Genomic DNA, 24,532 nt, shown 5'->3' with positions numbered 1-24,532 from the left:
TGTCCGCCCCCCCGAAGAAAGTCTACCGCCCCCCCGAAAATTTCAAGTGCCCCCCCGGAGAAAAAAGTCTGGAAGAAACACTGGTAATTTAAACCCCTACATTCCTCTATAAAAAACCATTCACGTAATTTTAACCCCTATCAAACCATATACCCCTCCATTTCCCTATAAAACCCGTGTACGTAATTCAAACCCCTCCATAACCCCTATACAACCATGTACGTCATTTGACCCTTTAAACCAGTTCCAATAATAATTCACACAGGTAATTATTTACCTACCACATCCACCTCCTCCCCATTCTTCTGGTATAAAAGGCCTCGTGTCGCGCAAATAAATTATTTTAAAAAAGAAACTCCACAAAGGTCAAAGTTCAGCAACTTCAAAGGACAAGAACGTCAGGCGTGACTTCCTGGTTGATCGACACGTCTGATAACAACGTGATATATACGTTCATGTGATATAAGGTGTATCAGTGACATGTTATAAGACAACGTGATATATACGTTCATATGATACACGGTTATATCAGTGTGGATCCCCCCCACACACACACACACTAACTGCCCCCCTCACATGTGGTGACATGTTATAAGACAATGTGATATATAAGTTCATATGATACAAGGTGTATCAGTGTGGACCCCCACCTGCACCCCCCCCCTTCCATCAGGTAAACGTAATATAAGACAATGTTTATCACGGTGACCCCTCCCCCACCTTCCCCCTCCAAGGTGGTGATGTGATATAGGACATGGTGTATCCGTGTGGACCCCCCCCCCCACACACACACACACCACCTGCCCCCCCCCCCCCCCTTTCACGTTTGGTGACATGCTATAAGACAACGTGTATCCACGTATCTTCCATCTATCCCGTACACACAAATTCCCCTCTTGCACGCGGTAGCGATTTATGGATCCCCCCCCCCCCCCCTAACACACACAGACTAGCCCCCCCCCCCCCCTTTTCCCTGATATAGCTATATAAAAGCTAAGGCGTCTGTAAATGCCCCAACTCTCGCGACAAAAGGCCATAAAAGACAAGGTGGTAGCGGATGTATCAGAATGCCGTACCCCCACCTCCACCCCACCCCCATGATGACGTGATATCAAAGACCAGCCTTATCGTTATGTAGTAAAAACCCCACAACCCGGATATCAACTTTTAACAACCTCATGATTAGGTTGTTCTTTCTCTTGCGTCGTGTTTATTGCTGATATCGTGAATAAGGTGGTTACTTTCGATATTGTGGATAAGGTGCTTACTGGGGTTACTGTGGATACTGAAAATACTGTGGATAAAGTTTACTTGTTGAAAACCGAACTGTGATTATTTATTTTAATTTGGTGAAATATAAATCCTGAAATATGTTATTATTGTAAACCGAATACAATATATGAACAGTTGTGTTTTGTTAACCTTCACAATAGGCCTATAAGGTGAGTTAAAGATTGTGTGTGAAGAGAGATATTAGTTGTAGGTAGTTTATAAAAAGCAGGAAACGTGTGTGCATATAGGCAGGTGGAGTAGAACCATTCACCTGTGACGGTAACACTTGACTGGATCGCTGGATGGGTGCACGGATGAATTAACGGATTGGTGGATGTGTATGGATGGAAGGTTGAATCAGAGGCCTAGCGACCCTTCCCGGCGCCCGGGGACAAACTTTTCTATTTGCACCCCCCCCCCTCAAGATTTCGATTTGCACCCCCCTCAACCTTTCAATTTATTTTTCCAACCCATTTTGGCGCCCCCTAAGGTCGGCGCCCGGGGACATATGTCCCCCCCTCGCCCCCGCCCCCCCCCTCGCTACGCTACTGGGTTGAATTGTCTAATGGATAGATGGTTGGATGCATAAAAATGTAAGAAAAGTTAATCATGAGTACTAAAAACATCAAATTAAATTAGTGATCGCTTGAAATCAATCGACCAATGAAGTCACGTGTTTTAGCTACCAAATCTATAATTAGACCACGAGTTTATGCTGCACACCAACAAAGTAAACCTACACGATGTAATATATTACACAGCACACCTGTGCTTTATTGTTGTGTATGCGTGTATCGATGTATTAGCTGTAGTCTGGCCCCATAACAAAAGATTGCGCGAATCGTCCATTCTGTCACTGATAAGATTACATCCGTGTACATTTTCCGGGGAAAAAAAAGATATGTGGTTTGTTCTTTCTTTATCTATACGTTGTTTGCGAAAGGATTTATATTATATTTTGAAGTTTTTCTGTGTGTAATTGCTGGTTAGTATTTGCGTGTGTGATTTTTATATGGATTGGAATCTATGTGTGTAGGTTTATCTGTGTGTAGTACGGGTGTTTACACATGCGTTTGTGTTGTTTCACGTGTGTATGTTTACACGTGATTATATGAATAGGCGTGCATGCTTACGTGTATGTGTGTTTACACGTGAATGTTTACACGTGTGGAAGCCTGTGTTTACACGTTTGTATATGTGTATGTTTACATGTGTTCATATGTGTATGCTTACATGTGTGTTTGTTTACACTGTGTAAGCCTATGTTTACATATTTGTATGTGTGTATGTGTTCATGTGTATACTTATATGTGTGTATGCTTGCACGTGTGTAAGCCTATGTTTACACATGTGTATGTTTACACGTGATTATATGAGTAGGCGTGCATGCTTACATGTATGTGTGTTTACATGTGTATGTTAACATTGTGTAAGCCTGTGCTTACATGTGTATGTGTGTATGTTTACATGTGTTCATGGGTGTGTGCTTAAATGTGTGTATATTTACATGTGTGTAAGCCTATGTTTACACATGTGTATGTTAACATGTGTGTATGCTGACATGTATGTATACTTACACTTGTGTAAACATATGGGTGAGTATTAAAGTGAGTTGGTTAGTGTTTACCTTGCGCTTGCGATTGTGTGTTTATGCGTGTGTGTTAATGTGAACATAAATGCCTTTTTATGTATGTGGATATGTTGTTGTGTTGTGGAGAAAGTGTAGAAAACATATGTTTGGCGTGTTGTATGCTACATATGTATAATATGTGTGATTGTGTAAGTGCCAATATGTGCTGGAGAGGAGCATTGTGTGTTGTTGCGTCTTATACCCGGTGTGTAGGCCTCTATGACTAATGATACGTCTGTGTATGTGTTGTTGAATGAAACCATGATTCATAGTAAAGCGAAGTAGGTCCTTCAGTTAAGTGGAATGTGATAATCTTTGTCAAGAAAGAGGAAAAGTCAGCAATTTTAACAAAAATGGCGTTTAGAAACTTAAAGTTCATAAGACTTAGGGCCTAAATATTGTATGCTTTATATCCTTTAATTTGGTAATGACCACTGAATATCATAAAGACTATTTTTGCAAAGAAGTAAAAGTTGCAGGTAATGCATCTTGGTAACTATGTATGTTACATTCTGTCGGTATAGCTAATGCTAAGGTCATGCCTTTTCTTTCTTCTTCTGCGTTTGTAATTTTAGTGTTGGAAGAGATTTCCTCCAAAACGTGTCAACTTGTTATGCGCCATATAGGCCGTTGACTCCGATTTCAGCCTGCTTTTCTTTTTGGATTGGCTTCCATTTTTTGTCCAAACAAGAACAAACTCCAAGGCAGCAATTGTTTGCTTCTTTGCCCGAAGGTTCGAACTCGAGACTTTTGGTTTAGCAAACATGAGCTTTACCAGTGGCGTAGCCAGGATTGTCTCAAGGAGGGGGGTTCAATTTTTACCAGGGGACAAACTTTCGATTTGCACCCCGCCCCCCTCAAACTTTCGATTTTATATAAATTTCATTTCGTTCGGGGGGAGGGAGGTAAAGAAACTCTGCCCCCCCCCCTAACCCCCCCCCCTGCCTACGCCACCGAGCTTTACCACGCCGACCCCATGCCTAAAGTAGCGATATCAGCAAAAAGAATTGATTCGCCGATCTTATGTAGGGCATACAAAAAGTAAAATTGGTAGATCTAGAAATCTATATAGAAATTTGAAACATCCTCGCCGTTCATTTTACTTTAGAAATATATTGGTAGATATCAGTAGATATGCTCGGAAATGGATTAAAGGGTACCTTCTAACGGAACAGTGCAAACAACACTTGCGAGTTGGATGTGTGGTGAAAAAAATAAACCCAGAGGCGTAGCACCCCCCCCCTTTGAACTTTTCATTTGCACCCCCCCCCCCTCAAACTTTCGATTTGCACCCCCCCCTCAAACTTTCAATTTGGCGCCCCCCTAAGGTCTAAGGTCGGCGCCCGGGGACATATGTCCCCCCTTCCCCCCCCCCCCTCGCTACGCCTCTGCATAAACCTACTGTTATATGGATATCATAATACAAACTGTAAAAATAATAGAGAGTAATAGTATGAAGCATAAGGCATGATAAGGCCTCTATAGAAGGCCCTGCTCTAGATGAGTCAGCTTAGTCATAGTCTAGAGATGAGTCAGCTTTGGTCAGCCTAATGGTCACTGCTAAAACGTTGTTTTTTTTCCCACGCTCAGATGAACAGCTGATCTTAGCTTGTCGTCACCATGACAACAGCGGCAGTAAACCATCCAAATTTGACCCACCTTGTCGATCCTGACGAAGATGACATCACAGAAACTTTACAGGAACGTTTTAAACAACGCTGTTTTTACGTAAGCTAACTAACGTTTGATGCACACAAAAAATCTTAATGATGTTCCTAATAAGTGAGCGATGGACATTATTAGCCGGAGCTATCTAGATTCTAGATCTTGATCTATAATATATTCATATTGATCTTGTAGATATTGTGAGTGAGTATTGTATTATTATTATTACACAAATATTGTGAAGTAAACCACAACAAACTGAGTTACTGAAGCCAAAAGTGACCGGCCAATGAAAATGGACAGCATGCAGAAGTGAGAAGACAAAATGTTACATGTAGTTCATTGCAGGCCAACCTACGAATTACGAATGTATGCTACCCTACTATAGTCACAGATCTAGTCATAGAGACATTAATATTTAGATATCGGTCTACTTTACCAATAGATAAGCCTAGGGAAACGTCTATCACTAGATCTAGATCTATTATCAATTATCTGTCACTTCTTTGAGAAAAGAATTATGATGTTACTAACATTGTTAGGCCTATGTATTAGTATGTATCCAAACCACAAAAACAAAAATGTGACAATACGATCAATATGATGTAGAGTAGCAGATGTAGATCTAGGTACTAACTAGTTAGACCAGTATTAAAACTACTAGATCTAGTTAATAGATCATCTAGATTCCAGATTATCTAGACCTAGATTAGTGATTGTAGGCCTAAAATCCTAAGGCCTGTATGTATATTGACCCGTATGATATTAATATTGATATAATTTATGAAAATGTTAGATCTATATGGGCCACTTGGCTAAGTAAAATACTCATGACTCATATTACAGGCTTTAAAACTAAAAGTTATTGGCAATTATTTTATTTTTCTTTCAGACATATTTTGGAGATGGTATCATTTCAGTGAATCCACAAAGCAACATAAATTTACCAGAAAACTTGCCAAAGGTAGATACCTAGACTAGAATCTATAGAAAACTGAATATGTATTCAAGTATTCTGTAACTGATATCTTTCAATTCAAATGTATGTTCAAATTTTAAAGGTGTTTTTCTTCTTAAGGTAGGGGGTAAATAAATTAAGGTTGTATCTCAATGACAACTATAAAAAAGAAAAGAATCCTCTTTAGACCATTGGGCAAATGAAGTAGAGTTCATATGTTTCTTGACCTCAGCGCATGAAGGGAAGGTGTGGTCAACACTTTGCCCAGCCACCTTTTACTTTCCCTAACATGAGTTAGGTACCTATAAGAGCTATGTGGACACTGGGACCTTATATTGACTTGAACCCAAATTTGAACACCTTTGGGTAAGCAGCATAGTGCTGTACTGCTTAGGCCAAACCATCCCATAATGACAACTATGATACTAAATAAATTATGCCAGTTAAATCTTAAAACTAAAACTGGTCCCCAACTTAGCATGGAATACTCTTAAACTATTTGCTCTATTCTTTGACTTTTTTTTCTACATCCTCATGAAGGTTAACATATTTCAAGTAGAACTTAATTATTCCAGAGGGGACGAAGTGGTCTAGAGCTAGAGAGCTGGACTGCTGACCTGTAAGTCTCGAGTTCGAATCCGGGTTCAAGTCAGCAGACCGTCCAACCAACTGTGATGGGTACCTAACTCACATTAGGGAAAGTAAAGGCGGCTGGGCATAGTGCTGACCATACTATCTCTTCATATGCCGAGGTCATAGAAACAAGTGAACTCTACTTCACTTGCCCTTTAGACCGTCAGCTTTGAAAGGGAACTTAACTTTTTTTAATTATTCCAGAATGGACTAAGATACTGTGCTAAAAAACCACTTGATAACGCACCTCCCCATGTCTACGCCCTTGCTCATAGAGTGTACAAAGATGTGTTGGCGTCAGATGAGTCTTTTAGACATGCACACACTGTCATCATATCAGGGGCATCAGGATCTGGTAATTTCTTGCAGAAATAGACAAAGATCATAAATATAACTCCCCATACATAAACTGGTCCCTTTTAGAATTACCTTATTTTTTTATTACATAATAATAAATTAACAATCAATTCATAAAACTGCAGTTAATGCCATTAAAATTTGAAGGCAATTGTAGTCATGGTTATATGTATGAGCAGAATAGGTTAGAAGTCATATTCGACATCTATATCAAAGGGACGGCACGGCCTTACATGCTAACCTGCAAGTCTCATGTTCGAATCTGGGTTTAAATCAGTAGTGCATGGTGCTGAACACATTATCCCCTTTATGCAGAGATAATTAAAAATGGTGAGCTCTACTTCATCTGCCCCATATGTCTTGGGCACCAACAGGAAAAGTAGATGATATCAAGACAGATTATATTCTTGTAAAATTCAGAATTTTTAAATTTGAGTTTAAGCTATTAAAAAAGTTTGCTAGGTATTTATAAGCACTTTAAACATTTCTAATTTACTGACATCTTAACACAAATTCAGAAATCTTTAAACTTTCTAGACTAAAGATGGTTAATTTTTTGTCATAAAAAAACCAAATTCAATCTACTACTACTATTTCAACAAAAAATGTGTGGTATCTCAATCCTTTACTTGTTTAAAACAAGCTTTAAAAAAAGAAAATTCAAAATTTAATATTTAAACTTTTCTATTTCAATTTCAGGTAAGACAGAAACTTCCGAGATACTACTGGCTCAGTTTTTTCGTGAAACCGGCACTTCATACAAAGATGATGTCTGTGTTGTTTTAACAAAAGTATGCTCCTACTATATATATTTTGTTGAATTACATTTATTTTATAACTATCTGTACTTGTGCAAGTCCACGATCTATCACCTGAACCTCTATTTACACGTTTTCTTTCAGCAAGATTTCTCTGGGGAGGACTTAAAACTTAGGAGGGTGAGGGCTAGCACTGACTTTTATATATTGTAGGCTTTTATATTTTCTATATAAATACTAAGTGAAGGGGAGTACTCAGAGGGACAGACACCTGAAAGAAACACTGCCTCTTCTTCTCTAGATGCTCATGTATATCAATATAAGGTTTAAATAACTAGCTGTGAGTGAGGGTAACATGTACTCGTTTTCTCGTATGAATAAATTTATACAAGGTCTACTCACTAATAATCTGCTATTGATGAAGAAATGTGTAACTAAGTAATAATATAACATAAGCAACTTTTTTACCAGGGTATCCAAGCTAGTGGTGCAATATTTTCAATTTTACCTAAATATAACGACAAAAGAAATTTTTCCAACTATTTACAGGGTTCATTTACCTCCATATAATGCCAAAAAAAAGTAATTTGTTCAACTTTTTACAGGGTTTGTTTGCTCTGAAGAGTGTAACATCCTTCAAAACTCCAGTGAGCCCAGCCTCTAGCACGTGTGTGTTTGTTGTTTCACTGTTTGTTGTGGACGATGGTACCTTAAGATCAGGTGAATCAAATGTTAGGACTTGTTTTAGATTCTGTTTTGTCAATCAATTGACTCATGTAGTATTTTGGTAGATTATATTTTACGAGCCGGCCCGCGGCATAACATACGCCGCTATTTAGTTGTTGTTTTTTCTACTTTTCAGTTATTCAAAATTTGTGAATTCGACAGTACCAACGCTGCCACTGAAAATATTTCTTTAAAACACTATAAGTGGCTCGTTAAGGACCATAACCCCCCCCCCCCCCCCCGTTCCTTCCTCCCCCCCCCCCCTACGTTTAAAATCGTTGGCTCTGCTTGTAAACATTTAGAGTGAACACAGCTCACTAAAACCATGTAGGGGTGGGGAGGTAGGGAGCGCGTTTACAGCTTGTTTTCTAGGCGCGTTTGCAGCTTGTTTTCTAGCGGCTCCCAGAAGAGAATTATATATATAGATTACTTGTCTTTGATCATTCTTTGTTGTCACTTGTGGTAAGGGCTACCAACTACGGCTCTCCAGTTCTCTGTCCTGCTGGAGTATGGGCCACCAACTACAGCTCTCCAGAGTTCTCTGTCCTGCTGGAGTATGGGCCACCAACTACAGCTCTCCGGAGTTCTCTGTCCTGCTGGAGTATGGGCCACCAACTACAGCTCTCCAGAGTTCTCTGTCCTGCTGGAGTATGGGCCACCAACTACAGCTCTCCAGAGTTCTCTGTCCTGCTGGAGTATGGGCCACCAACTACAGCTCTCCAGAGTTCTCTGTCCTGCTGGAGTATGGGCCACCAACTACAGCTCTCCAGAGTTCTCTGTCCTGCTGGAGTATAGGCCACCAACTACAGCTCTCTAGAGTTTTTCGATATGCTGGAATATGGGCCACCAACTGTCTCTCTCTAGTCTTGTCTCCTATGTCATTTGGTACTGGTTGCGTCATACTCACACACATACATATTAAGCAAATTAAATAACAGCAAAATACTCTTGGACCAAATCAATACCAACTCTCCCTTAATACTAACTATCCCTAAATACCAATTAACCCTAAATACCAAAAAAATAGCAACTAACCCAAATGCGTCCTATGTCTGACTCTACTGTTTAGTCCAGTCATGTACAAATCTACACTGACAACCAGTCTCTGATGTAGTTAATTTTTTTATACCAATTTATTTCTATAATATGGTTGTAAACTTGTTTATGTGTCCTCAGCTGCTGTCAAGTCCCATCTTCTAGCACCAAGATACACAATACACCACAATGATGAGCCTGGGTTTCTCAATATCTTTTATGACATTGTGGCCTGTCTATACAAAGGTGGTCTAGGACTAACATTAGATGTACACCCTGAGAGGTATCAATAAAAAAAAATTTCATCCATCTCCTCTTTTTAAGGAGCAGTTTAATTATCAGTACCAAAATATAGAACAAAAACACTAGTCAGATCAAATGACTTAGGTGTATGATAGGGTTGAGTGGCAGAGCACTTGATTGCTTACTTAAAAGTCTTAAGTTCAGTTCCCACCCTTGAGTCTGTAAGATGTCCCTGAATCTACCCATGTTTGATAAGTACATGGATTAAGTAGGAGAAAGATTGCACTTTTTGGTTAATCACATAATCCCTTCTTGTGCCAATATCATAGGAACTGGTAGAATCTAATTTATCTCCCCTTAGGACTATCAGGTCTATAAAAAATATTTTTACAGAGAAATGTGTCATGCTGGATATTATTACTTGAAACATCATCAAACATCTAATGAACAAAATATTTTCCTTAAAAAAATATTTACAAACATCTCTAAACATGTATTTGGATTTAAAGATTGTTGCTTTAACTTGCAATTCTTTTATTAGTTACAATGATCCAAAAAATTTACAGTATATTTTTAAAATTCCTTTTTTTTTTACAAGCTTTTATTTAACTCACTTCCTCTGTCGACAGTCGTCAGTCTGTCTAGATCGAAACGCGGAAGTGAAAATTCGGACACTTCTACTTGATCGATATGATTTACAGTTGGCACGTGGGTCAAGACATGAAGACAATGCAAACTGAAATTAAATTTGACTTAATTGGATACCTAATTAATTTTTTATGAATTAATTAAAATTTGGACCGAATTAGTAGGCATGTCTATCCAACCACACCACACGCGTCATCACGTTCAATAGCTGCGCCATCGCGTTCAGTAGGCGCGCAATGGTTTTTAGTCATGTAACTCTATTGTAAATAAAACATGTAAAGTACTGAAAAAAAATTCATAAAAAAACATTTTAATAACAAGCTTTTATGTAATAATGCACTAAAAAGTAGAAAATAAATTATAGACTACTATTTAAATAACTATAAAGAAAAGCGTGGGTGTCTTCCTTAACATCAGTAAAGGTATCCAATATATACTGAAGTGACCCACGCTTTTCTTTATACTTATTTAAATAGTAGTCTATAATTTATTTTCTACTTTTTAGTGCATTATTACATAAAAGCTTGTTATTAAAACGTTTTTTTATGAATTTTTTTAGAATCTTAAATTTGCTTGATTTTTTACAGTATATTTTTAAAAATAATTTTTTTTAGAATTTTAAATTTGCTTGATCCTTCACTAAAAAATATGAGCAGAGAACTTCTTAACCAACACTATAGCAACTGGTCACACTTGGTAGAAGTGGTGACATATCTTGGCATTGGGGAAAACGTAAGTCACTTTATTGATTTATTTGATGAAATTGTAGTGAAATATGGTGAAAAATTAGATTTAATGCTTAGATATAAAAGGGTATATTAATTTACTTATTGTTACTGTCTTTACATGTGTTGAGCTAATTATGTCTTAAAATTATGATTAATAGAATGTCTGAGACACCTTTAACTCTGTAAGTTCTGTCGTAAAACAGAAGCAAATAAATTAAAATATTACAAAATTTATTTATATTGTAATAAAAGATCAAATCTTTCAGCTTTATAATTAAAATGTTGTTTTTGTTTATTAAATTACTTAGATATATTTTTGAAATGATAATGAGGGTTGAATCTACTTTCAGATAATTATTGGAAGAGGTGGATCCACATCCAACAGTTTCCTAGATTCACTTCTAGCTCTGCTGCTTCTGGCAAATTTACGATTTACAGTCAATGCTCAGACGAAAAAAGTGGCAATTGAAAATTATGAGCTTATCACGTTTGGTATTTTAATTTGGTTTTTTTCTTTATATAAACATTAAATCAGGGGTCTCTAAACTTTTCAGCCCGAGGGCCGCATTAACTATTAAATATAAGTTCGGGGGCCAGAGTTTCTTCCAGGCATCTTATTGGGGTGGCATTTTTTCGCAGCCACCTACAACAAAAAAAATTTTCTGTGGACAAAAAGATCTCCGAGGGCCGGATGAGAAGACCTTGCGGGCCGCATCTGGCCCGCGGGCCGTAGTTTGGAGACCCCTGCACTAAATGATCATTTTGTAATTTAAAACACTATACATTAAAATTTAAATTCCACTTAAATTGATTTTATTTTTGTACTGATTTCATAGTTGTTATCTTGTTGTTTGAATCTCATCTTTTTAAAATATCTGCAATCTTGTTCATACATTTTTTATCACACAATAAAAGACAAAAAATTGTTATCATTTATTATATTTAATTATGCTTATAAATGCCATTTAAATTACTCATAACTGTATTGAACATATCGACTTTTAAAAAATTAATGTCGTGTTATATCTGTAGCTTTCAAAACATACAAGATAAAATTACTTTCTATTCCCTTAGCTGCAAAATTATTGGGTGTGTCAGAACATGCTTTGTTTAATTCCTTGACTAAAGCTTCAGAAAATGGTAAGGCTTATACCTTATAACTATATAGTTGAGAAAATAAAGTCTGTGAACAGTGATATTTATTTAAATAGACACAATTTTGTTCATTAAACAATCTTCACCTTTTTACCTTGTTAATCAATTTTTATAAAATACTTGTAGTGTTCTCTGGTCCTGTTCAAACTTTTTCCAAATGATGACCTAACAGTTATTGTTTTTTTTTTGTGGTGGCTAGAAAGATATGCAATGGAAAACTGTTCCATTTCTCTATGAAATATGACCAAATCTCTTAAATTATATTTGTATAGTTTGTTTGTATTTGCACATTATCCTAGGAACTATTTTCTGATACTTAGTTTTACTTTTGAATGATCTTTAGCTTGGGATACATTTGAATTTTTTATTTTGCTTTGATTTTTCAAAATATGGTAGTTTGCCAAATGCATTCAATTCTGTTAACAAGCAAAAATTATTTTTTAACATTGTTACTTCAGTTACTTTTAAATTTATTTCAAGATGTCCCACCTGTTGGAAATTTAGTACTGGCCAGGGATCAAGTTGTTCATGAGCTGTACTTTAGAACTGTTCAGTGGCTGGAGACAAAGATAAACAAATGGCTGCCTGATGAGTAAGCTTCAACTTTCATTTCAGATTCAAAAATGTTATAAATGGTGGGAAAAGGGTTGGCGTGGTTGGGCTGGTAAAGGTCATGGTTGGTAAACCATACAGACTGAGGTTTGTACCCCTGGTCAAATAAGGCTCCATAGCTAGGGACAGCAACCCATCTAGGAGAGACAACTCCAAAATCATACGACTGCTGCCTTGTAGTTTGTTCTTGGATGGGCAAAGGTTATAGAACCAAATCCAGAAAAAAAGGCTAAAAATGGAGTCAACTGCCTAAATGGCACATAACCAGTTGGGACGTATACTTAATTGTGTTGGAGGAATTTTCTTCCAACATTACAATTAAGAACAAAGAAAACAAAAGGGGGAAAATATATTTTTTTAAATCATTCAAGCACGTTTGAGACTTAGCTGACTGTGATGCTTTTTGCCATTATTTTGTGTGACCAGACCTACAAGGGGTAATGCTGATTTGTTTCATATCTTGTATTCAAATCAAGTTTGCTTCATTTAACTTAAATTTCCATTACTTTTAATGAAATTCATTTCTTGTTTTAACTTAAATAAATCTCTGCAGGCCTCGCCAGTGTGTACCAATCCTCATAGCAGAGATGCCTGCTTTTAATGAACAGCCACTTGTTTCACGAGTCACAGTCTTGTGTCAAAACATGATGGCAGAGAAAGTTCAAGTTTTTATAAAAGCCATCAGCATCAACAGAGAGACAGCCATGTGCAGCAGAGAGGGTCTTAAGTCCATGGATCTAAAGAGACAGGCTTGTGAAGACTTAGACGATTTAGCCTTTGGTGGTTCTGAAGTAAGTTACGAAACTCACTTAATGAAACATTTAATTTTTTTTATAATTTTTTTTTTAATAATTAGTATTTTGTTTGAATATACTAATATATATTTTAAAATCTAATTTTTGCTACAAACTATTTTTAAAAAACTAATTAAGTAGCAGCCAGTGTATTTTTAATTGGTTTTTCTTCATGTGCTATGCCTAATCACATAAATGTTTTTATCAAATAGCTCTATTCTTTGATTGCCTTAAAATATTCAGAACAATTTTTTTTTAATTTCTTTTAAAAGTGATTGTGATATCCATTTAATACCTGCATTAAACTATACAGAACATGAGATTCAATAAGTTATACAAAAGTTAACCAGCTTTATTTTACTATCGCAGGTGCCCACTGGTTTGTTGATGCACATAGAGTCATTTTCCTACAGCCCACCTTCAAAGAAGAAAACCATTATAAAAACTTTGGACAAAGAATTCAAGAAGATGAAAAATATTTACATTCAATCCAAAATTGCAGGGAAACAACATTTTGCCATAGTGCATTCCCATCAACAGGTTTGTAGACCTGGATATAATTTTGTTTTTATATTCTTGAAAGTATAATTTTAAATTAACTGAATACAGTTATCTTTCCTAGTCTGTATTAATTTAGAAAAAAAATTCTTTTTGTTTTTAATTTCAAAGTACTTTTTCCAGCTTTAACAAAAAGAAATCTACTTTGACTATAGTTATCTCAAACTATCCTATTAAAATCACTTATTTTATCATCCTAATCACTCTCAATCAGTGCAGCTTATTATTAGTAAAATACTCACCTCCACACTTACTTGTTGCTTATTTCATTTGAAACATTTACCATTCTCCCACTTGTATTTTTTCCCTACTTATCACTACACTATGTGACAGCATGGCCTAGCAGTAGAGGGCTAAACTGCTAACCTGAATGTATCGAGTTCAAAATCAGGTTCAAGACTGTGGAATGTCCCAGAGTCCACCCAGCTCTGATGAGTACCTAACTCACATTAGGGGGGTTGGCGTGGTCGAGTCGGTAAAGCTCATGGTTGCTAAACCGAAAAGTCTCGAGTTCGAACCCTCTGGCAGATGAGGCTCGTTAGCTGGGGACAGCCACTCTTCTAGGAGAGACAACTCCAAAATTAAAAACAACTGCTGCCTTGTAGTTTGTTCTTGGTTGGACAAAGGCTATGGAAGCAAATCCAAAAAGAAAAGCAGGCTAAAATCGGAGTCAATGGCCTCAATGGCGCATAACCAGTTGACACGTAATGCTTAATTGTGTTGGAGGCGTGGTCGAGTCGGCAAAAAGCTCATGGTTGATAAATTCAAACAAAGTCTCGAGTTCAATTCCACTGGCAGATAAATCTCGATCCCCTCAACACTAATAATTAAGAACGAAGAAGAAGAAAAAGACATTATGGAAAGTGAAGGCTGCTGAAAAGCCAAAGTGGATGGAGGGATAAGGCTAGCTAGCAATCGTTAGGATAAATAAATTAACTGCTTATTATTTGCAAATTAAATTTTATAACGCCTGAATCAACAGGTTACCTACAGTGTAAATGACCACTTTAAATATGACAATCGCATCATCCCTAATCGTGATGTGCAGAGATTGCTCGCTGCTTCGATGAATCCAACTGTAAAAGACATTTACCAGCCCTCTGTGATGGAGTATGTATTCATTTACAAATTGTAGTCAGAGGCGTAGCGACCCTTCCCGGCGCCCGGGGACATACTTTCAATTTGGCGCCCCCTTGGGAGCAAATTTACGATTTGCACCCCCCCCCCCCCCCCCCCGTCGAACTTTGCATTTGCACCCCCCTCAAACTTTCAATTTGGCGCCCCCCCCCCCTCGCTACGCTACTGATTGTAGTATTAGCATTTTATTTCTATACGGATGAAATTGTAGATCGTTCATTAAAATATCAATATGTGCTTAGTATAATATTGACAGCTAATAAGAAAATATTTAACTTTTTAAAAATCCTTTCATTGTTAATGTTATGGTTATTTAAATATATTAATTACTAGAGATAACATGGGAGGTAACTTCTTTTATAATCTCCCTTGATGAGGCAAAAATTGTAATTTTTAATTAACATATATACTTAATGTTGCAGATTCTCAGACCCTAATGCTCCTACCAACTTATCTTATATATCATATATAAAGGTACATTTTTAAACTTTAATAATAATTTAACCAGATTTTTTTTTGTCAAACAACATTATATAAATTTGCTCTTAAATATACAATAATGATGATTTAGAAAAAGTTTAAACACCAATTCAAAGGCATAGTCGTTAAATGCTTCAATATTTATGTACTAGTGTATTTTTAAATACAGAATTACTAAACATTTCAATATTAACATTTTGTTTATTTTTTAATACATTTTATAAAAATAAATTCATTTTTGTAAGGTCAAGTTAAAACAATTCACAGACTATTTGTCCTCATGTGTACCCAGCTTTATCAGGTATAAAGTAGACTGACTGTAACATTTAACTGCTTTATTTCTCACATCATAGACTGACTACCTCTAACATGGTACAGTTACATAATTGCTTTATTCCTCATTCAAAACTTTTTAAAATATCATACATGCTACCATTTTTTTGTTATAGACACGTATTTAATTTAACACATTTTAAAATGTAACTTAATTAAACATGTCTAAAACTGTTTTATTAAAGGTGTATCAAGCCTAGTCTCCATGGTCAAGAATTTGATCCTGCCTATGTTAAGTCACAAGTAAAATCTTCATATTTGGTGGATTTGGTGCGCCATAAAAAGTTTGGTTACTCCAACTGGTTACCTATACCTAACTTTGTCAACAGGTACAAAAACATTAAATTATTTTACATATTATTGTTTTAATGAAATAAACTATTAGCTATATCTTAAGTGCCTTAATTGTCCCATAAAATTATTATAAAGATTGAGCTTTAAATGTTGTTAATTATTTTAAAATTTCTAGACATGAACTTGAATTTCATAACTCTGCATAGTTAACATTATATCCAAAATGATATATTTCATTGTTTTCCTTTCTTTTTGTGCATCAATGGTTTCCTTCCTATTAAACTGGGAAATTATTAAGAATTGTATGTTTTGTTTCATTATAAAAAGATATGGCAGACTTCTAAGCAACATCTTAACAGATGTTCCTCAAGATGAAAATACATGTAAATCTATTTTGGCCAAGTGTGGCATTCTAGATAAAGGACCTGCTGTAACTATAAATTTTGTAAGTAATTTACTTAACATATTTGGGCAGAATATAATAAAAAAGCTAGTATTGTTGTTTACAAAAATGTGATTACCTTAGTTTTGTTGAATGATTTCCCTGACTTCTATAATTACATTTTTTTTTTAAATTTTGTTACATATTTTTCTTGGAATATGTAACAGTATTGTAACTATTGTTTACATATGTTTACTAAGTGGTGTTAAGCTTAGTTTTATTAAAAGGCTTCCTTGCCTTCCATTCGGTTTTTCCATAGTTTAAAAAAAATCTATTTCATCTTTTACCTGTAGTTAAATGTGTGAAATGATTTAATTTAAAACAAATGTGAAAATCCCCAGGTGTTTCTGATGTACTGGCATAAAGAAAAACTTGACACCCAGATTGACAAATATCTATGGAAGATAACTCTAACACAAGCTTGTGTCAGGGGTTACTTGACCAGAAATAAACTCCGTGATGTGGTAACTTACAAACTTGCGATGCGGGACTGGGCTCCGAATTATAAGGGTAGCCCAAGGAGCCTGTTTGCCAAGTAGAGCACAATTTTTTTTATCAAAATTTAATTTTATGTTTTAAGGTTACAATTACAATTTTTATTAACACACCTATTACAAATATGTATCAATAAATAAATATATATATATATATGTATATATATATATATATATATATATATATATATATATATATATATATATATATATATATATATATATATATATATATATTCTCAAAAATATATTTTAACTTATTAAGAAAAAGGTTTGTAACTGATAAATACTTTGACATAATCTTTTTAGATTATGATTTGTTTTGGGTAACCTTCTTTATCAATGGTATTCAGATTTGACAGTATGAACATAAGAGTGGCAGTTTATAAATTGATTTATCCTTTTAAAAATCACTTTTTTTTTTATTTGTCAGACCAGAGTTACAGAAAGACTATAGAGATCCTGAAAAAGAAGAGCTCTATGAGGTAAGTGTCAGTGATTGGTGTGTGGATTGTGTGTGGCCATCTTCTCATGGTAAAATCATCAACAATTGAGTATGTTTTGTTAAATATCTGGGTTTTTTTTAATATTTTATCTCAGTGGTTGCCTTAGGGGCAAAGGGCTGCAGCCCCCATCTCTCAGCCGGACTCTGTTTCAGGCAGCTTTCTTTATTTGTGCCCACTTAATCCAAGCAGCCCTTGCTTATCCTTCCACATTCCTTCCACAGGATTGCTTTGGCTGGCCCTCTGTTCTTTTCTCCTGGAAATTACAATCTAATGATTGCCTCATGATGTTAAATATAAAATCTCTAGTAATGGGACAACTGAAAATCCAATTAAGTTATTATATTTTATTTAAATTTTTAGATTTGTTCTAATTGCTGCATTTAAAATTGCCCAGTGCCTTAAAACAGCTAAATGTAACAGAGAATTCTGCAGTTGCCTCATCAGTGTGAGCTAAATATAATAATCATCTGCATATTGTAAACAAAACTTTACAGAGAATGTGGGCTCAGTGTGGGCTAAATATAACATAGTCTTTTAATTCCTCTGCATGTCATATCCTCAGCACATCATAAGCAAAACCCTACAGAGAATATGGCAACAGTGTGATAAAATATATCATAATCTTTTAACTTCTCAGCATATAATCAACAAAACCTTACAGAGAATATGACCTCAGTGTGATTAAAATATATCATAATCTTTTAACTCCTCAGCATATTATCAGCAAAACCCTACAGAGAATATGGCCTCAGTGTGATTAAAATATATCATAATCTTTTAACTCCTCAGCAAAACCCTACAGAGAATATGTCAACTGTGTGATTAAAATATATCATAATCTTTTAACTCCTCAGCATATTATCAACAAAACCTTACAGAGAATTCTGCAGCTACCCTCCTCAGTGTGGGCCAAAGTTCTGTACATGGAACAAGGGAAGAAAGTCACCAAATTTTATGCTGAGGAGAAATCTCTTTTAGTCTCTGGCTCCAGTGAACCCTTTGATGGCCTTGAGTAAGTCCTAGAAGTCTTTAACATTTAGTTTATGTATTCAGTAGTGTGGTGTGCGTATAGGTCCTGCTATGGAAATGTTAGATACATTTCTTTGTGATTGTCTCCCCTGGACTGTATCCAGGGAATTATAACTGCCAGTCATTCAGGCTAGGTGTTGGTGATAGTTTAACAACATATTTGTGTGAGCTTTGTTATCAACAATAACTGGAGAAGATAAGTTATCTGTTTAATTAAACATTTCAAGATGCTAGGAAAAAACAAAGTGATTTTTAAAGTATGCGAGTTAGAATTTAAAAATTATAGGTAAAATTATATGTGAAATGTACTTAGTTACAAAGATCAAAGTAAAAAAAATAAGCATAATGATCCTCAAATTCATGGTTAGTTAAATGGACAAGATAAATGTAAATTTGCTATAAATTGTAAGATTTACATTAAGAATACACATTGTACATGCTTCAATCTCTGTTGCTTTTAACAGACTTGGACTTGGCTATTGCTTCAATGCTGAGAGGATAAATGAAACTCAATACATTATAAATAATCTCCAAAGAGTAAGAGAAATTAATTTTTTAACACATTCTTTACATAAAATATTGGATTTTTACAATATTAGTAATAAAAAAAGTTTTTTAAACATACTTTTATATTTTTATTTAAACACAGTAATGTTTTATTTAATATCAGGATAGTTGTTTTTTTTTAATATATATGTTAAGCTGTAATAAAAAAAATTAAAATAAATTTTATGAATAAATTTAAACAAAATAAATTACACAATTTGAATTTTTCTTGATTTCACTTAACCTGATAATGTAAGAAGTCTAATAAATTTCAAGCTATAAAATGTATTTACAATTTAAAATTTCTTTAAAGATAGTCTAAACATTAGTTTCTTTAGTTCTTGTGGACTCTATACTCTATAGCACAATAGTTTATTTTGTATAACTTAAATAATAACACTGAAATACACATAAAGTTTTATAATAACATAAGTCTACTACTTATTGTTGTACATGACACTTGCAACATAGTAAAAAATTCATACCAGATAATAAAGTAAGATCAAATCAACAGGGCATAGAACTACAGCATGACTCAAGTGGTAATATCCTGGTCAAGAAGTTGTGCCACATGCCCGTTGCTGTTAGACAGCAACAGTATGAGGCTGTTCTATCCGCTGATGTGCTTTTAGCAAGAGGGCAGGTTCCAATGAACAAGTTCATCAAGGTAGTTTTAAGTTAACTGAGTGAATGAAGCTGAATAAATATTTTTGTTTAGTAAAAATGTAACAGTTTAAACAAAGAAAAATTAAAGTAACAGTCACCAATGGTGTAGCCAGGAGAGGGTTTTTATTGGGAGGGGGGAGATATAAAAATGTTTTTTATATATATATATATATATATATATATATATTTATATATATATATATATATATATATATATATATATATATATATATATATATGGGTACATCATGGTAGAGCATTCAACTTCTAGCTCTAAGGTCTGAGTTCGGATCTTGGTTGGGACTCATGTCCCTAAGTCCACCCAACTCTGATGGGTGGACTTATGTTTTAAGAAAAATGTTACAAAATAATTACAAAGAAACAATAAAATTTCATAGAGAATTCATGTTTTTTTTTAAAAACAGGTTTTTGACATCAATGAATTCAAAAGCTTGATCATCCTTGAGATGAGGAAAAGAACATTTTCTGTGGAGAAATTACGACACAGGTGTATCACATCCATTGGTTTTTACAAGACTGATGTCCCTTTGCTAAAGATGCCATGTTGGATTGCAGTTGTGAACCTTGTGGCTCTTAAACTATTGGATAACTTTAAAGGTAAATGAATAAAAAAATGTTTTTTTAATTTTAAAGAACTATAGCAAAAAGCACAGAGCTCTACATTATTTTGTTGATAAATGTTGTCTTCTTTATCATTTTTAAATCAACATTTTCAGAGTTGCAAGATTTGCAGCTGGTGGCATCACAGCTAGCCTTATCAAAAGATGAAAACACAGAAAAAGAGAAACTGTTACAACTACAGGCCAAACAAAGGGTTTGTTTTTTATGTTGTTCTTTTTTTTTTCTTTTTGAATATATTTTGATGACAGTGTAACAAATTGAAAACTAATTTTTTTTTTAATTTTAAACTATTGAGGACTCTCAGTTCTGAAGAGAGCTAAACTAAAGTTACTAACAGTACAGAGCCAGGAATTGGACTCCTTACATATTCACACTATCAGTATCTCTTATCTCCCTTTTTTTTTCAAATACAACTGCAATTACAACAAAAATATAGACTGTACATCATGAATCTCTTTAAAGAAAATAAATTCTTTTTAACTGTTCTTTTAACTTTTGAAATATCAAGAAATTATTCAGAAGTACTTTGAGTCATCTTTTCCTGAAGTTTTAAAACAAATGTGTGTAAATCTTATAGCTAGTATGTATGTATGTATATATATATATATATATATATATATATATATATATATATACATATGTCACAAAACTATGATATTGTTATCCACCCCATAACCTGTATAACATTAAGTATAACATATCAAATAACATTTCTAGGACCCACCACCCCCCTCTCCCTTCCAAAAAAACCATCACACATTTGGGAACTACAAAACCTGTGATTTTAAAGTTAATTATGGGAGTCCATTAAATGATTAAGTTAGAGAATATTTCTTGTTACTCCTTCATTAGGAACTATTGGAAAGATTAGAAAAGTGTTTTTAAAAATGAATATGTAAGCTTGTTATGTGATCTTTTTCAGCAAACCATTCTTTTTAAAACTTTTTTTTAAAGAAATCAAGAAAATCAAAAGGCATTGTGACATAACATTGCTTTATACCTACTCCTCCCCTTATAAAACAGTAAAAACAGAATGCTGAACTACAATTTAATTCTTTTATGTTGTATAATTTATGAATAATTAACATTCGAGAAAATTTTTAAGATCATCATTGTAAATAAATTTTAATTGTATATTGTTAAATTAATAAAAATAAAATTTTCTTTCTAGACTGAGCGTCAAAGTTGGTCCAAAACTGACCAGCGGCAGCATTTTAAACTGAAGGAACAAAATGAAAGGAAAATTAGAGAAGAGCTCAGGAAACGAGGGGAGAGAATTTCTGATCACATGAGATACAGCTGGGAGGAAAAAGGTGATATAAAGAAATAGTCAGAATTATAGGAATATATCTCATTGTATTTATTTCACTTAAACACATCTTCATTGGATGTATTACTTATCATAGTAAAAATTGTAAAATATAATATAGAAAAGATTTAAATTGTTATAATTTTAGATAAAAATATCTTCAGTGAATGGATGTTATCATAGACTAGTGATTATAACTTATATGACTTTTTTTTAAAAAAAGCAACTTTTTGTTTGTCTAAAGACGTAATTTCACGTCTAAGTATATGGTTTCTCTATCCGTAAATTGGCATCAACAGCTAACAAGGTTGGCATAAATATGGACCAGTTGTATGAGAAGATTAAAAGATCTAATTCAAGGACAAGTTCACCAGGAGACACAGGTGAGATCTCATTATTGCAATTTGTTTTGATTAAGTCCAAGTTATTATAGTCCACTAGGCAAAAGCTTAGAGTTTACCTACTTAAGCTACCTATATTATTGGGTTTGACAAAATTATATTCAAGCACCTATACTTTTCTTAAAATGCCTGAAGCAGAAATTTAATATAAAACCAATTGTATTTACCATTTGATAACTTCAAAAATATTTAAGCTGAAATTTTCATTCAAGCCTAATGAAAATAAACACATGTAACTTGGGCTGGAAAATCAACCAGTTAAGATAATATATTATAATCAATGGTTTGTTTTAGTTCATTTGTGTTGTGTGGAGAGGCGTAGAGACCCTACCCGGCACCCGGGGACAAACTTTTCAATTTGCACCCCCCCCCCTCGAACTTTTCATTTGCAACCCTCCCCTCAAACATCAAACTTTTGATTTGCACCCCCCCCCCCTCGAACTTTTCATTTGCACCCCCCCTCGAACTTTTCATTTCCACCCCACCCCCCCCCCTCGAACTTTTCATTTATACCCCCCTCAAACTTTCAATTTGGCGCCCCCCTAAGGTCTGCGCCCAGGGACATATGTCGTCCCCTCCGCCCCCCCTTGCTACGCCTCTGGTTGTGTGTAGTATTCTCTATAGTCCAGTCTGCAATAATTAGTACACATCTGTTGTACTCTGTAATATATCATGATGTATGTCACAGAACTTTATCTACATAAGCATATAGCCATATCTGTGAAAATCTGCTTCAATAGTATAATCTCATTTATGAGTTAAACATTACATATATAATGGATTGTTAAGATTTTTCTACATAAGTAAATGTGCTGGTATACAGATCTTATATGGGATTGGTTTAATTTTTTTAATAGAAACAAGACAGTGGGCAAAAGTGGATGTAGCTTTAAGACAGGCCACAAGAGAACTGATGATGGCAGAAGATGGACCTAATGAAAAAGCTGATTAAAATCTTTTACTCAGGCCACAAGAGAACTGATGATGGCAGAAGATGGACCTAATGAAAAAGCTGATTAAAATGTTTTGCTATCTCATGATATAGAGTCTAGTGCAAATTATAGAAGTTATCTTTCCTCCAAAATTATCTGTTTTAGACTTGGGCTTAAGGATATTTATTTTTGTTTGTACACTTTTTAATCTAGTGTAATCAGAAATTTTTGATGAAATCAGAGGATTGCAATTAAAGCTAATAGATTTGGAGGCTACAGGCCATGTGTGACCACATGATTAAATAATGACTTTCATTGAAACATATAAACCTAAATGGGAATTTCAATACTTAGGGATTGAAAGTGGGTTTTATCAATGGCTTAATACTGATAATTTATTATTGTAATTGTGCATTTATAAAGGTGAAGATGATTAATTTTAAAATTGTGTTCAGTAAATAATAAAAAAATGTATGTATTTTTTGTCAAAATTTTTAATATGTTTTAATATCTCAAAATTACGATGATATTTAATTATTTACATTTACTATATAATTAACTATGTAAATTTATGTAAAGTTTAATTAGTTAATTAGATGAAATGGATCTGTTGGAAAACCAAATTTTTATTGCCATTGAAGAAATTTTTTTTGTCAATCCCTCAGTTTAAAAGGACCATGTATATATCAAATGGGATGTTTACAATAAAAATTATCAAGACTATAAAAGCAATATTTTTCAAATCACAAACTTTAGCTGTTGTATGTCTAACTTTTCTTTACATTTCAAACAAGCCTTGTTGGATATGGGATAGTCTGGTCAGATGATAGAACACTGAAGTCTCATTATTAATGGGATCCTGGAATTCTAGTTGGTGGGACACCCTGAGTCCACTAAGCCCTGTTGTATTGCTGGTTCTTAAATCTTAACCTTTTTGGAGGGGAAGAACCCCAACAGTTTCACATGCGCATCACCCAAGTACTTTTTAACAGTCCTTTTTTTTACTTTTTCCAGGCATTTCTTCGGGGGGGGGGGGGGGGGGGACGTACAAAATAAAATTTATAATGAAAATATATACTTTATACCAGTGTCCACATCAGTGCCGGCGCCAGGTTATTTAGCACCCTTGGCAAAACTTACTAAAAGCGCCCCCCCCCCCCCCCGCAATTTTTTTCGTGTCCCCGGGGACAAACTTTCGATTTGCACCCCCCCCCCCCCCTCAAACTTTCGATTTGCACCCCCACCCTCAAACTTTCAATTTGTAGCGCCCCCCCTACGGCCAGCGCCCTAGGCGACCGCCTAGTTCGCCTTGTAGGTAGCGCCGGCCCTGGTCCGCACGCACACCCGCGCGCGCACATACACATACACACACACACACACACTCCGGAGAAAAAAAGTTTGAAAGAAACAATGAGTGGGTCCGATCGTGAATTATATGAGTCGGGTGTGTGTCTTGACTTACACCGAACCCCTGAGACTGTCTCGCCGAATACCTGGGGTTCAAACGAACCCAGGTGAACCCCCGCCCCCCTCTGGTAGATCGAGTAAA

General features: G+C 34.9%; 1 protein-coding gene across 3 annotated transcripts; it reads left to right on the top strand.

The window, feature by feature from the left end:
• The first annotated feature begins 1,209 nt into the window (after positions 1-1,209).
• LOC131949164 (unconventional myosin-Ic) lies at positions 1,210-23,813 on the top strand. Of its 3 annotated transcripts, none has more exons than XM_059310951.1 (28): positions 1,210-1,442; positions 4,493-4,630; positions 5,460-5,531; positions 6,363-6,513; positions 7,215-7,306; positions 7,879-7,993; positions 9,176-9,317; positions 10,540-10,657; positions 11,004-11,145; positions 11,728-11,793; positions 12,289-12,400; positions 12,974-13,211; positions 13,584-13,754; positions 14,755-14,882; positions 15,332-15,383; positions 15,635-15,690; positions 15,908-16,051; positions 16,344-16,461; positions 16,800-16,993; positions 17,386-17,437; positions 18,313-18,470; positions 18,952-19,024; positions 19,548-19,700; positions 20,125-20,317; positions 20,437-20,534; positions 21,513-21,654; positions 21,950-22,033; positions 22,909-23,813. In XM_059310951.1, exons 2-28 carry the CDS (start codon positions 4,523-4,525, stop codon positions 23,001-23,003), a joined length of 3,267 nt encoding a protein of 1,088 aa, XP_059166934.1. In that variant the 5' UTR covers positions 1,210-1,442; positions 4,493-4,522; the 3' UTR covers positions 23,004-23,813. The 3 variants fall into 3 exon arrangements, with proteins under 3 accessions (XP_059166934.1, XP_059166936.1, XP_059166935.1); XM_059310953.1 differs by lacking the exon at positions 1,210-1,442 and adding an exon at positions 2,156-2,178; XM_059310952.1 differs by lacking the exon at positions 1,210-1,442 and adding an exon at positions 2,201-2,257.
• The last annotated feature ends 719 nt before the right edge of the window (positions 23,814-24,532 follow it).

The sequence above is a fragment of the Physella acuta genome, unplaced genomic scaffold (assembly GCF_028476545.2).
Source record: "Physella acuta isolate Inbredline_101_S28 unplaced genomic scaffold, ASM2847654v3 ptg000676l, whole genome shotgun sequence".
In the NCBI taxonomy this organism is placed as follows: domain Eukaryota; kingdom Metazoa; phylum Mollusca; class Gastropoda; family Physidae; genus Physella; species Physella acuta.
Note: the sequence above shows the minus strand (reverse complement) of the source record. Positions and strands in the feature narration are given on the sequence as shown.